Consider the following 12,269-nt stretch of genomic DNA (forward strand, 5'->3'; position numbering starts at 1 on the left):
TTTCCAAAAATTTAACAGACATGAGCGAGCTTTTATATTGAATTTGTATTAATTTTACAGTTACTATTTATATAATAATAATTTTAAACAACGCTTTTGAATTTAACCGGTATTCCTGAAAAACTTTAAGGCCACAAAATAACCCCAATAAATCCAATGTGATGGGTAGCACTGGCTGTCAAAGAAACCTTACTAAATTTGTTTGTCTTATTATGAATGAGTACTGCTTCATTGCATAACATGCATCACAAAATAAAATTGTTATTGAACTGTTATTATTATTTGGATATTTGTTATTAGTGATTAAATTTGGCCACAGTTCTTAGATACATCTATGGATTTTTATCCAGACGATTTTAAATTAGCCCGCCCAACTTACACTAAATACTAATAACTATCGATAGGCAACGGTATTTATGAGAACTATACCATAGGTATTCGGCGAATATGAAGACATTACAGCATCTGGTAACACTTTGCAGAAGGCGGGAGCGTGGGTACATTGAGCATCAGCCGGCCAAAACTGCAGATTAGTTTATAATCATATCTCAAAACAGTGGTCTAACGGCATTTTAAATTTCCATTGCATCCAAGTTTGCCCGCCCTAGCATAGCTTTCTGCACAATGGCTGCTCCGCAAGCACAGCTCGACTTTTTCGCGACGGCGGGAAGTATGCTGGAATGGCATGACAATCTGGACAGGAATAAGCCGGGTCTGCTGGAAGTAAGTATTGGATGCGGATATTTACCAGCTTCACAATTTCTAATGATGCTTTCTTGATAGCTGACCGGCGTTAGCCAGCATGGACGGGCCACGATGAGTGGACTCAATGACTACGATTACCAGACTCTGTCGTTTCTGAAATCGGATGGAGCACATAACCTACAACAACTGCGAACGGTGACCAAGTCGGCCATCCCCAACGAGATTCTGGAGCACTTCAAGCGTACGTATCCTGAGAATCATCCCATAGAACCATCCGCTTCAAGCTGCAATCATCCATTTTATAGACATAAAATGCCACTGCACTATGGGTCTCTTTCCGGAGATCGGACGCGCCTGGCTGACCATCGATTCGGAGATTTACATCTGGACCTTCAATCGGGCAAGGGATGTGGCCTACTACGATGGTCTGAGCCATCTGATCGTTAGCGTGGGCCTGGTAAAACCAAAACCCGACGTCTTTGTACAGGATGTCAAGTACCTCCTGATCCTAACCACGCCCATTGAGGTCATTGTACTGGGCGTAACCTTCGGTGAGAGCTCGAACAACGAAATGCAGCTAATGAACCGGCCCATTTTTGTGATTGGCACCGACAACGTGTCCATCAGCGTCATCAAAGGAACGGACGACGGCCGCATCTTTTTGGGCGGCCGCGATGGGTGTCTCTATGAGATATACTACCAGGCCGAGTCCAGTTGGTTTGGAAAGCGATGCAAGAAGATAAATCTCTCTCAAGGGCTGGTTTCCTATATGGTTCCCAGCTTTCTGAAGGTCTTTTCGGTAAGTATTGTTTTTATTACAAGAAGTGTCCTGACCCATTAAGCACGATTTGCTTGCAGGAAGTAGATCCAATAGAGCGCATTGAGATCGATAACAGTCGGAAGCTTCTCTATGTCCTTACGGAAAAGGGTTCCATTGAAGCTTGGGATATCAGTACGGATTACACGAATGCTCGAAGACTGGGTCGGATCACCCAGAACGATATTACAAATCAAGCAGTTAGTCTGATCACGTGAGTGTTTTTTCTCAAAGAACTTAACTGCTGTATGGTCTATAACCATTATTTTAACTTTAGGACTGTGGACCCGTCCATTTTTAAAAGTGTGAAAGCCATCTGCCCTCTGAGCGCCGACGATGCCGGCAAACTACATCTTGTGGCCGTTACTCAGTGCGGTGTGCGACTCTTTTTCTCCACAACATCCCTAAATGTGCAGCACCAATTTGGCCCTACAGTTCCTTGCAGTCCAGGCGAGAATACAGGATTTGGTCAGTCAGAAAATCAACCATCCCTGTCGCCAGGGGCCGATTCTCCTAAGGGACTCTATCTGCTCCACGTGCGTCTACCGCCCGGCTACACCCCAAATGCCACCACCAACAAGCCAAAGCAGGTGCATGCCGCTCACTACACGGAAGGCACCATGTTGATGATCACAACGCAGCAGCAGGAGCAGGATCTGCTTTGGTCGGTCAGCTCGGCCCCATCGGTTAACTTTACTTACCTGGTGGAGTCGACGGCGCTGGAGAGCCTGGATGGAGTCGTCTGGGGATTGGCTGAGGTGCATGAGCCGTCGTCGCCTCTGCGGAAGTCACCCTTAAACAGTGCCCGAAACTCCCGCAAAGTAGCGCTGCTCACCAACCAAGGCACACATATCATAGAACTGCTCAAAATGGTGGACGTGCTGCGGCAGATTCTTTTGTCGTGCAATGGTCCGCACCACGAGGAGGTGAAGATGTTCTTCCAATCGCAGAATCAGCGAGAGGCGTGTGTTACGGCTCTGCTGCTGGCCACATCGGATAATTATCGTGGCGGTGACATTGCTTTATGGGCCACCCAGGCATTTATGCTGTACGGCGGAGAGCCATGCTATCAGCATCAAAAGTTCCTCAACGCCAGTAACCGCAATCTGGCTAATCAAACACTGGGCCAAAATACTACGAACTTAAGAGAGCGTCAACCTATGTTTATGTCCACGCCGATGCCAAATAGTGCGGCAAACAGTCCGGTTGGTTATCCTGGATCGCAGTTCAATCAGCCCATCAGTCCAAGTGAGTTAACTAAGGCTGTCTAGATTGTGAAAATCTAACACAATTATTGTACTTTTCAGTTGGAAATATGCAGCCATCACAGGCGGTTAGTAACGAGAATTCACCAATTGTATTCTCGGCGAAGCACGACGGCCTATACATGTATGTCTCCCGCATGCTGCGTTCTATTTGGCAATTGCGTTGTGTAAATGAGCACTTTTGCTCCAATATGAGTTATGGTGATTGTACCTCCTTGCTATCCGATCTGCGATCCTTGCGCAGCTTCCTGGAAGTGCATTCTGTGCACGATATTTCCTGTAAGTCTTAAACTACATATAAAGTTTAAATGCTCTTTCCTAATATACCGATTAAATAAATTTTACCTAAATACGATTGTTGTAGCATCTACCCGAGTGTCTTTTGACAGCCATTTGGAAAGAACCAACTCATATAACACCATCATGATGAGCAACACTCTACTGCCAATTCCTGAGCAACGGATTTTTTCCGAGCAGGCTCAAGTAGAGGAAAAACGTTCGCTTTCTGCTCTCAACCTCTTTGTCAGTAAGTAGTAATGTGATAACAAAACAAAGCTTCAACTAATCGACCTCCTTTTCCAGAACATGCCTGTGAGGTCATATCGCTGTGGAGCATACTTAACTCGCATCACTTTCAGCTGATATGCTTGCAACTCAGTCCGGAACATCAGAAGATGTTGAAGTGCTGCACTTTCCGGGACCTTCTCGTAACACGTTCCGAAGTCTGCGCATTCTTGATCATCTCTCTGATCAATCTGTATCTTAAGGACAAGGCGGGTGTGTCCGAAGTGTCCATGAACTTGCGTGAGAACTGCCCCAACCTTTACCGCCATGAGGATGACGTGACCTACAAAGCCACCGAGTTGTTAATGAATGCAAAGAATTGCACTTCGGCCGCCGAAAAGGACCGAAAACTGCGAACCACTCTGCAAATGTGCAAGGAAGCTGCTCCCACATTGCCACTGCATAGTATTTGCCAGCAGTTCATATCAGCTGACTTCTTCGAGGGAGTGATCGAGCTTTCATCTGTTTGTGCCTCAAAAAGTGATCCGGAGGAGGTTGGTGTACATTTCTATAACAATGGAGAACCCGCCGAGGATCGTGAGGGTTACACTTGCTTTGCCACAAGGTAACTTGTTTAAAGTTTTTTTTATTGGAAAAACTAATTTTTTTCTCTCAATAGGATGAACTACTACAAGGAGGTGCAACTTATGCTGGACCATATCTATCAGACTGCATGCAACAAGTCGCACATTCAGGATAAATCGCCAACTCAACTTAAAGGTACTGCCAACGCCTCCAATGCCAAAAACGCCGCGAAGCAAACGATTCCAAAAATAGTGGCCCAGACCCTGCAGGTGAAGGACCCGCTCATCCATGTAACGCTCTACGAATGGCTGCTGGCTCACGACATGGTCAGTGAGCTGTTAGACGTGGTCGAGCCGTCGTTAGGAGAGTTCTTGCGACGCAGTGTGTCCCGAAACGGAGAGAATGTCGTTCTGATCGATTTGCTGTGGAAGTACTACGAAAAGAATGGCCATCATTCCCAGGCAGCCCAGATATTGGACAATTTGGCTATGACACGCAGTGAAAACATAACTCTGGAGCAGCGCATTGAGTATTTGGTGCGGGCTGTTATGTGTATGCGAAATGGCAACGTTGGCTCCTCAATAACTAATGGAATATTCCTGAAAGAGCTGGAGGATAAGGTAAGTTATAAGTCCTCTGGAATAATGTGGTGGCCTATATTTACTGACATCATTTATATATTCAGCTGGATATCGCACGAGTGCAAAAAGCAGTGCTGGTGGCAATGACAGAGTTGGCTCGCGCTAAGCTGGAAGCCGCAACGGCTGTGAAGGAGCTAAACTATTCGTTGTACGACATAACTCAGCTTTACCAGCACTTTGCGGAGCCCTTCGACCTCTGGGAGTGCCAATTGTCCATACTGAACTGCTCGCATCACAACGACCCACTTCTGATCGAGTCCGTTTGGGGCCACATTATCAATAGCGTTGTAGATGAGCCGGGCACAACTTGTGAGCGCAGCAATAGGTTGTTCACGAAAATCGAACTTTTGGTAAGGGAGTACGGCGAGTCTGGGGCTTGCTTTCCCTTTGCTTTTCTCATAAGGGAACTGGAAATTAAAGCCTGCCAACTGCGATTGCCCGAGGGAATAGTGCCCGAAAAACTGGTGGCCATGAATTTGGACGTTGAACTGCTCTTGGAATACTATTCGAGGTATGTGTTAAATGGTTTTGGAGAGAAATATCATTTTAAACTTCTCAAATCTCTTAGGATGATTTCAATGAACGAAAGAGTGTGGGCCAACGAAGGTAATGAGTGGCATTTAATACAATCCGCGATACGAGTGGTCTCCCTCCTGGCAGACAACGCTCAATCCATTTGGTACCGTTCAAAGTAAGTGTAGTGACATCAAGTTCAACCCGATTCGTTTAACTCACATTCGTATTTGATTTACAGACGACGAATTGTTGGCAAGGCTCAAGACATAGTGGCCGGCTGCCTGAACATTTGCTACCAAAAGCCCGACACTAATCGTCTTCAACATTCGCTCAAGGAACTTCAGAGTCGGTTGCAGCGATTGTTGGCTTGAAGCCTGTTTCCTGCGTAAAGTTATTATTTTAATTAAATTTTTGAAAATGCTGGACTAGACGTTAAGTTTGACTGAGATATATATTGTATTTGTATTAAACATGTTAAATAAATTGATTTCCCAACAGTTCGTTGTTCGCATTCCGAGATAGCATAGAACTCATGAGGTGTCCATCATTTTTAGGTGAGCTTCCGTCAGAATGCACTTCGTCATATGGCAGGAGCAAGGCACTGGGTGCTCCTCTGTGTTGGGGTCCAGCAAATCCACCTCTAGATTGTATTTACGCATATCGGCAGCACTGCGCTTCATTGTGATTTGAAATGCAATGGGTGATTTCTCCTCCAGATTCTCGCAGGACTCCTCGGGCAGGACGACTACACACTGCTTCCAATGCGTTGGCGTGGAAAGTGGGGATGTGCTTAGAACAAAATCTTCGCCAGGGAATCGTACATCAAACCAAATGCAGAAGCCCTGATGGTTGCCCGCCTTCTGCGCTGTTATCACCTCCTTAAACTGAATGCTGTCCAAATCGCTGGCATCCACATCCAGCAGATTCATCCAGTGAAAGACGACACCCTCGTGGAGAAGGTCTTGTGGATTCAGATGTGTAATCTCCGGCCTGGACGACTTTTGGGCTCTCAATTTTCTGGCAAAAGTGTCCATCTTGATGCCGTCCACATTGTGCCAATCGTCGAAGAGCGATGGCACCGAGCAGGGCGCCACGAAAATGGTGCACTCGCTGGGGAATAGAAGTCCGCCCTCCTTAAGGAACTTGTCCCGGGCCAGGAGAACCGAGTCCAACATGCCTTCGTGCAGCAGGTAGAAGCCCATCCACTCGGACACTATGATGTCCACCTTTTCCGCCTCGGCAGGCAGCACGAATTCCTCAACACGAGATTGTATCACCTTCACCACGTTCGTGAGGCCATTTTCCTCAATCAAATCAAGAGCTACTTTGGTGGCCACATTGGATGCCTCCACAGCGTAGACCAAACGGGCCCCTGCCTTGGCACAGAAGGCGGACAGAATCCCCGTGCCGGCACCAACATCCATTACGATTTTGTCCTTGAACAGATCCTTATTACCCAAAATCGCATTGTAGTAGGCTTCTTGCCGAGGACGATCCCTCAGCATGAGCTCGTGGATCTGTAGTTTAGTTATTGTGATTTTAGTTTTAAAGCATGTTCTATAATATGTAATCTCATTTACCTCCAGGTTTTCATATTCATCGAAATAAGCGTTCGCCATGATTCTAGCTTGCAGTTATCCAAACATTTAACGAATCAGGTGGATTTTTCAAAACAACGTGCTAAATAGAGCTGGGTTTTTCAACTAGGAGAGTATCGATATATCGATAGTGCTCACAGAGGTTGTATCGTTCCGTTTTAATTAATAAACTAAGTGTTATTTATTTAAAAGCTTAAATTCTTGTTTTATTTATAGTTAGAACCCAGCATACAAGCCATACTTTTGTTATTTTTCTTGTAATACAAAGCATATTTAAGATTTTTTGGTAGATTTCTGGCGACTTGTACTTTAGGTATTTTTCAGCACTAGAAGTCCGCCAGTTTCCCGACGCTTTGTTAAACCGCGCCATTTTCAGACCAAGATTCTGCAAGTAAGGTGAAAGAAGCACAGACTTTTGACCCAGTCGCATAATAAAATAATCTGCTCCAGATGCCATCAACCGATTTCGCCGATATCCCAGCTGCCAAGAAGATGAAGATCGACGCGTGCATCCTGCGGTTCGCCAAGCTCACCGAGAACGCTTTGGAGCCGGTGAGGGGATCCGCCAAAGCGGCGGGAGTTGACCTGCGGAGCGCCTACGACGTAGTGGTGCCGGCACGAGGAAAGGCCATCGTCAAGACCGACCTGCAAGTGCAGGTACCGGAGGGCTCCTACGGCCGGGTGGCCCCACGTTCCGGACTTGCCGTGAAGAACTTCATCGATGTAGGCGCCGGCGTGGTGGACGAGGATTATCGCGGCAATCTCGGCGTCGTTCTGTTCAATCACTCCGATGTAGATTTCGAGGTGAAGCACGGCGACCGCATCGCCCAGTTCATTTGTGAGCGCATCTTCTATCCGCAACTGGTGATGGTCGACAAACTGGAGGACACCGAGCGCGGTGAGGCAGGATTTGGCTCTACCGGAGTCAAGGATCTGCCGGCAGCAAAAGCGCAGAACGGCAACGGAGAGAATGCTGCCGAACCGGAGGGTGCTGCCCCCGCTCCTGTTGCCACGTAAACGAGGAATCTTTGCCGTATTAAGCACATCGCACCTCGGGCCATTACTTCCTATGCCCTTCATGCCCATTTTTAAAGAGTTTCATTCCGTATTCTTAAGTGAAAAATGTTAATGTATGAGTATTTGTTTATCTGATTAAAACTGCAAATGTACGAATTTTATTGTCATTAGATCGGCTGTTCGATGGCGATCACCGGATTAGCCGGAATTGCTAGAAAGCATTGCATACTTTTGGCATGCTGTTTCTGCAAGTCTTCTAGATTTATCAATGCAGCAAACTCCTAGAACTATGCAACCTTTCTGGTTAATAGATGTTCGTGTTGAACACTTGTGGTAAAGATAGCTGATAACTTATGTATATCCTTTGAATATATTTTTAACGCACGTTACTTATGGGCTGCATTTTCTTATACATTTTGACCAAGGTCGCCAATTTTAACTTTTGCATTGGAAAACTTTTGTTCTGTACTGCTGTAATTCATAAAATACTTAAAATTCATTCCTATCTTTAGTCTCGTATTTATCGACTCTTTGGCTCTTACTTATAGATCCAGAAAAAGGTTAATATGTGTACAGCTGTGACTTGTTGCATATTTAAGTAGGCATGAAGAGTTGAGAAAGGTTAAAATTCAAATAACTAGAAGTACTTACTTGCAACAGGTACATATAGAAACCTTTCAGAGCTTCACAAAAAAGGAGTTGCTGCACAGAAGTCGGGCAATTATGTTTGTGCAAGACAGAGCCGACTTGGCTTTATGGGCTTTCTAGAGGCTAGGGATACTTGAACCGGACAGGCGCAGTGAGTTATGACCGAGTAATGAGAGCTAAGAAGCGCCAACCGCTGCGGCCAACCGGCGATGGCCCACAATATCAGTTCGCGTGTCTCAAGTGCATTGCTGCACAATTTACGCGGCCGATTTTAATAAATTCAATGACTCCAATTTGTAATTAGACGCTGGAAGGTGCGCTGCGTGCTTTTAATTGTTTTGCAGCCATCCTTGGTTGCCTTTTGGCGCAACGGTTCCGCTTGACCCGCGACGCATCGAGCGCTCCGGAGGTCAGCCGCGTGCCCATAACGCCCCAGTTGGAGGCGTCCGCCGCCCAACGATCTGCAATGTGCAACATCCAGCCATTCAACTTGCAGCGAGAGTCGCATTTGTGTTTGTATGATAACTGGTATAATTTATTTGCTTCAGCTTTTGAAAAATAGCTATAGTTTTCATTAAAAGTATAAAGTAAATCAAGTTCATTCTCATGCCTATTTTGTAGAAATATGCTTCTGTTTCGTTAAGTTCATCATTGCATAAGGCCTAGATGTTAGAAGATGTTTTTGTGTGTCTCTTTCTAAATGACTTACAACTAATTAAATAAACAATATGTACAATGGAGCTATAAAATACGTTTTCTTTTACGTTTCGTGTTGTTTTTTTTTTTTTTTGTTTTTAAATCTTTTTTCACTTGTGTATAGTGTGTTTTGTGTGTGTTTCAAGTCTTGGAGCTCTTAAAAGGATGCATAGTTCTAAAAGTTGAATTTCGAATTCCTCTGTGCATGGCCGCAGAAAAAGTAAACATACATAAAATAATAAAATTTGAACAAAGCAATTGGGGGGGCTCAACAATTCGGCCGTATCGTAGGATAAAAATGTTAAAATAAATAGCCTTTTACTTCATTTGCAAAACAATAAAATTGAATTTTTAAGTTTGCTTCACATTTTGCGGAATTCTATTAAATATACATTTACTGACTAGCAGTTAAAAAACGAAAAAAGTCATAGAAATAAATAAAATCAATGCAAATTCGCGCTTTGCACTTAAGTACGTAAACGAAAACTTTCTCATTAAATTGACTAATAAATTGATTAATGTTATACAAATATGATTTGTTTGTGTGTGTGTCTGTGTGCAAATGGAAGACTTTGCGATTATTGTTGTTTCTCACCTAAAGTTTACAACTTTAGCTAGCCATTAAATTACATATTTATGGTTTAATTTTATACAAAAGGTATTCTCTCCCAATCCGACTTGTCTGTCTGTCTTGTCTGTTTGTCTATTTGTTTTTTTTTGTTTCTTATTCTCTTCTTAACTGTTGAAAGCTCATTTGGTACAGCATTTTAGCAGGTGAAATGCAATTTAGTTAGCATAAATACGTATGTGGACCGCTAATAACTAGCTGGCGTCCTGCAATCCGCCGCACGGCAACACTGGCAGCAGCATGTTGCTGCTGCTGGGCGAGCTGGCTGCTGCCGCCGGCGGAGCTGCAACATCGCTGCCCTGATTGCTGCTGCTGCTGTTGCTGTTGCTGCTACCGTTGCTGCCACCATTGAAGATCTCCGACTTGATGCTGCAACTAGTTGTGGCCGATGTTGCTCCCGTTCCAGCTCCCGTTCCTGCTGCTGCTGCTCCTACTGCGGCTGCCCCACCCGTTTGCAGTGCCAGCATTTGTTGCGCCTGCGCAACGCATGCAACACACGGACACGGCCCGCCCAATTTCTTCGCCAATATGGAGCGCAGCTTGAGAGCCGGCCCCAGCTTCATGCCCAGCGAGTTAACCAGGTGATCCTCGGTTAAGAGCGGCAGGCCAGTGCCATCGATGGACTGATCACGAAACGACTGCAACGAGAAGAGAGCCAAAGAGAAGAATTAGTGGGGTGTCTTCGGAAGAGTCGGCAGATTTATGGTGGCCATGGCCACTTGCATAGTGGTAATAGTGGTTTGAAAAATAAGTGATATCATTTAATTCCCTTTTTTAAAATTACTTGAATATGAGTTTTTGCAACCGCTGCATCGTTTATAACATAAATTAACTGGTACATCATCTAAATATCAGATATCGACTATCATATGACTCATCATTTTCTTTTGCTGCAATTATTTATGAAATAGCTTAATGTTCTTGATCCACTGTGCTACCCAGCAAGTCGTGGGCACAGGGCATCTACAGGATGCATTCTGTTCTCTGTGTACGCGTGTGTCTGCGAACTTGTGATTAATGCGCGGCTTTTAAAATTGTTAATGAAAAACGATTTTAGCCAAAGCTGCCTGACTTGGCCGCCGCACTCGCTGCAGTAGCATTTTCATATTTGCAACGCACGATCGATCGAAAGTGGGCAGAGAGTGGGCACCCCATTTACCCTCGTTCCCCTCCTTCAGCTTTTCTCCCGAGCTGATCCCCACTGACACGCCTCCTGCTGTTGCTGTTGCTGCTGCAAACTCCCCTTTGGGCAAAGCGAAGCTCGCGCCACATGAGATTTCTATTATAGATTGGCCCTGATTGAATTCCACGTAGCTCTCTTCAACAGGGGGCCAACCTGTTTCCGCGGCAGCTGCGGCCGCTGTTGCTGCTTCTGCTGCAGTGCAGCAACATGGACTAACAACTGCCACTGTTTTTGTGCTCCGCAGCATTTGGCCCCTTGGCACTGCCGCACTGCTTTGGACACGCCTTTATCGGACTGCCCCTTTTTAATGGGCGAGAGCAGCCACGGCTACAGTAAAATCGATTCGATTCCGGGCAACGGCGGTCATCTCTATATATAAGGGAGGGTCGGACAGCCCGGGCAGCTCAGCGTTGCAGCGATGTGGCGGATGCGGATGCGGCTACTCACTGGCTACCTGGTCCTGCTGGCCCTCGGCCATCTGCCGGAGCATGGCGCTCTGGGCCAGAAGTACTACATGAACTTCGCCTTCAACAACAATAATCCGGATGGAGAAGGAGGCACCGGCGCCGATGGTGGCGCTGCTGGTGCTGGTGCCGCTGGTGCCGGTGGTGCACCCAGTGATCGTTCACAAGAAGGTGACGGTAGTGCGGCGACGGATCGTCCCAATGACGACCACGCTACATCCGCTGATAATAGTTTGGCTACTGATGGCGATGCCGGTGATAAGAAAGGTAGTGGAGATGGCAAGAGCGATTCCGACAGCGATTCCAAAGACTCGAGCGGAGACAATGCTGCCACGCCAGCGAATGGTCATGACGATGATAACGATGACAGCGACAGCAAGGATGCCAAGGATCGGCATTCGAAGGAGGATGCCGCAGCGGAGGGTAAACGCACCGATCACAGCCACCACAGTAGCTACGAGATCAGCATCGACGACAGCTTTGGCGGGCGGTACGTGCGCTCCATTTACGAGAGCAGCGAGAGCCACGGCCACTCCGGCAGCAATGCCGGCTCCAATCAGCGGGACAGCGGAGCCCGTGATAGCAGTCAGGAGACCCAGACCGCCAAGGAAGTGGCCAGTGAAGCCCCTGCTGCACGGGCACCTCGCGTCGCTGGCAACGTGCCGGATGGTCCCGAAACCGGAGCCAAGGAGGATGACTACGAGGAAATGTAACACCACCGGGAGATCTGACCGTAAGTCCTTGGTCGTGGGCCAAAACGATCAACTCTAACTTTGTTCTCGTATCCTTTTCTCTGGCAGTCAGGTTCGCTCGAGGGACTTGGAAAGGACGCAGACACTTCAATTGATTTTATCATTAAAATGCCAATAAAATTTAAATACCAAAACTGCTTTTTTTAATTATTTGCAAGTGGAACAGTTGGGTTATAGTTAAGGGAGTTTTAATTGGCTTTTAGCTCTTTAAACGACAAACTAATAGAGTCTAATTGGAATGCATAGGCAT

The 12,269-nt window shown here is 46.1% G+C and overlaps 5 protein-coding genes across 10 annotated transcripts in view; 3 read left to right on the forward strand and 2 right to left on the reverse strand.

The window, feature by feature from the left end:
- Nucleotides 1–469: 469 nt before the first annotated feature.
- LOC120450028 (nuclear pore complex protein Nup154) lies at nucleotides 470–5,530 on the forward strand. Its single transcript, XM_039632775.1, has 12 exons — nucleotides 470–723; nucleotides 784–946; nucleotides 1,011–1,504; nucleotides 1,564–1,736; nucleotides 1,800–2,770; nucleotides 2,830–3,066; nucleotides 3,152–3,313; nucleotides 3,370–3,916; nucleotides 3,971–4,496; nucleotides 4,562–5,028; nucleotides 5,086–5,208; nucleotides 5,272–5,530. The coding sequence occupies exons 1-12, from the start codon at nucleotides 625–627 to the stop codon at nucleotides 5,402–5,404; spliced, it is 4,095 nt and encodes a 1,364-aa protein (XP_039488709.1). The 5' UTR covers nucleotides 470–624; the 3' UTR covers nucleotides 5,405–5,530.
- On the reverse strand, nucleotides 5,471–6,742 carry LOC120450033 (probable protein arginine N-methyltransferase 6). The gene is made up of 2 exons (XM_039632788.1): nucleotides 6,614–6,742; nucleotides 5,471–6,550 (listed from the first exon to the last, which is right to left on the reverse strand). The coding sequence occupies exons 1-2, from the start codon at nucleotides 6,650–6,652 to the stop codon at nucleotides 5,564–5,566; spliced, it is 1,026 nt and encodes a 341-aa protein (XP_039488722.1). The 5' UTR covers nucleotides 6,653–6,742; the 3' UTR covers nucleotides 5,471–5,563.
- Nucleotides 6,743–6,903: 161 nt separating this feature from the next.
- On the forward strand, nucleotides 6,904–7,800 carry LOC120458758 (deoxyuridine 5'-triphosphate nucleotidohydrolase). Of its 2 annotated transcripts, none has more exons than XM_039646530.2 (2): nucleotides 6,904–7,022; nucleotides 7,082–7,800. In XM_039646530.2, the coding sequence occupies exon 2, from the start codon at nucleotides 7,082–7,084 to the stop codon at nucleotides 7,646–7,648; it is 567 nt and encodes a 188-aa protein (XP_039502464.1). In that variant the 5' UTR covers nucleotides 6,904–7,022; the 3' UTR covers nucleotides 7,649–7,800. The 2 variants fall into 2 exon arrangements, with proteins under 2 accessions (XP_039502464.1, XP_039502465.1); XM_039646531.2 differs by having other exon boundaries at nucleotides 6,966–7,027.
- Nucleotides 7,801–8,830: 1,030 nt separating this feature from the next.
- LOC120445406 (pneumococcal serine-rich repeat protein) overlaps nucleotides 8,831–12,269 on the reverse strand; it is a 56,553-nt gene continuing 53,114 nt past the window's right edge. For all 4 annotated transcript variants that reach the window (XM_039625839.1, XM_039625824.1, XM_039625849.2 and 1 more), the window contains exon 7: nucleotides 8,831–10,258. In XM_039625839.1, the coding sequence (XP_039481773.1) occupies nucleotides 9,815–10,258 (444 nt within the window). In that variant the 3' untranslated portion in view covers nucleotides 8,831–9,814. The remainder of the gene's footprint in view (nucleotides 10,259–12,269) is intronic.
- LOC120445438 (accessory gland protein Acp32CD) lies at nucleotides 11,192–12,153 on the forward strand. 2 transcript variants are annotated; one of them, XM_039625882.2, is made up of 2 exons: nucleotides 11,192–12,000; nucleotides 12,072–12,153. In XM_039625882.2, exon 1 carries the CDS (start codon nucleotides 11,222–11,224, stop codon nucleotides 11,978–11,980), a length of 759 nt encoding a protein of 252 aa, XP_039481816.1. In that variant the 5' UTR covers nucleotides 11,192–11,221; the 3' UTR covers nucleotides 11,981–12,000; nucleotides 12,072–12,153. The 2 variants fall into 2 exon arrangements, with proteins under 2 accessions (XP_039481816.1, XP_039481808.1); XM_039625874.2 differs by having other exon boundaries at nucleotides 11,193–12,000; nucleotides 12,068–12,153.

The sequence above is a fragment of the Drosophila santomea genome, chromosome 2L (assembly GCF_016746245.2).
Source record: "Drosophila santomea strain STO CAGO 1482 chromosome 2L, Prin_Dsan_1.1, whole genome shotgun sequence".
NCBI classification, from domain to species: domain Eukaryota; kingdom Metazoa; phylum Arthropoda; class Insecta; order Diptera; family Drosophilidae; genus Drosophila; species Drosophila santomea.

Coding starts and splice junctions, on each gene's coding strand:
- LOC120450033 (XM_039632788.1), bottom strand. CDS start 6,652: ATGGCGAACGCTTATTTCGATGAATATGAAAACCTGGAG. Junction 6,551..6,613: donor ATGAATATGAAAACCTGGAG/GTAAATGAGATT, acceptor ACTAAACTACAG/ATCCACGAGCTCATGCTGAG.
- LOC120458758 (XM_039646530.2), top strand. CDS start 7,082: ATGCCATCAACCGATTTCGCCGATATCCCAGCTGCCAAGAAGATGAAG.
- LOC120445438 (XM_039625882.2), top strand. CDS start 11,222: ATGTGGCGGATGCGGATGCGGCTACTCACTGGCTACCTGGTCCTGCTG.
- LOC120450028 (XM_039632775.1), top strand. CDS start 625: ATGGCTGCTCCGCAAGCACAGCTCGACTTTTTCGCGACGGCGGGAAGT. Junction 724..783: donor ATAAGCCGGGTCTGCTGGAA/GTAAGTATTGGA, acceptor CTTTCTTGATAG/CTGACCGGCGTTAGCCAGCA. Junction 1,505..1,563: donor GCTTTCTGAAGGTCTTTTCG/GTAAGTATTGTT, acceptor ATTTGCTTGCAG/GAAGTAGATCCAATAGAGCG.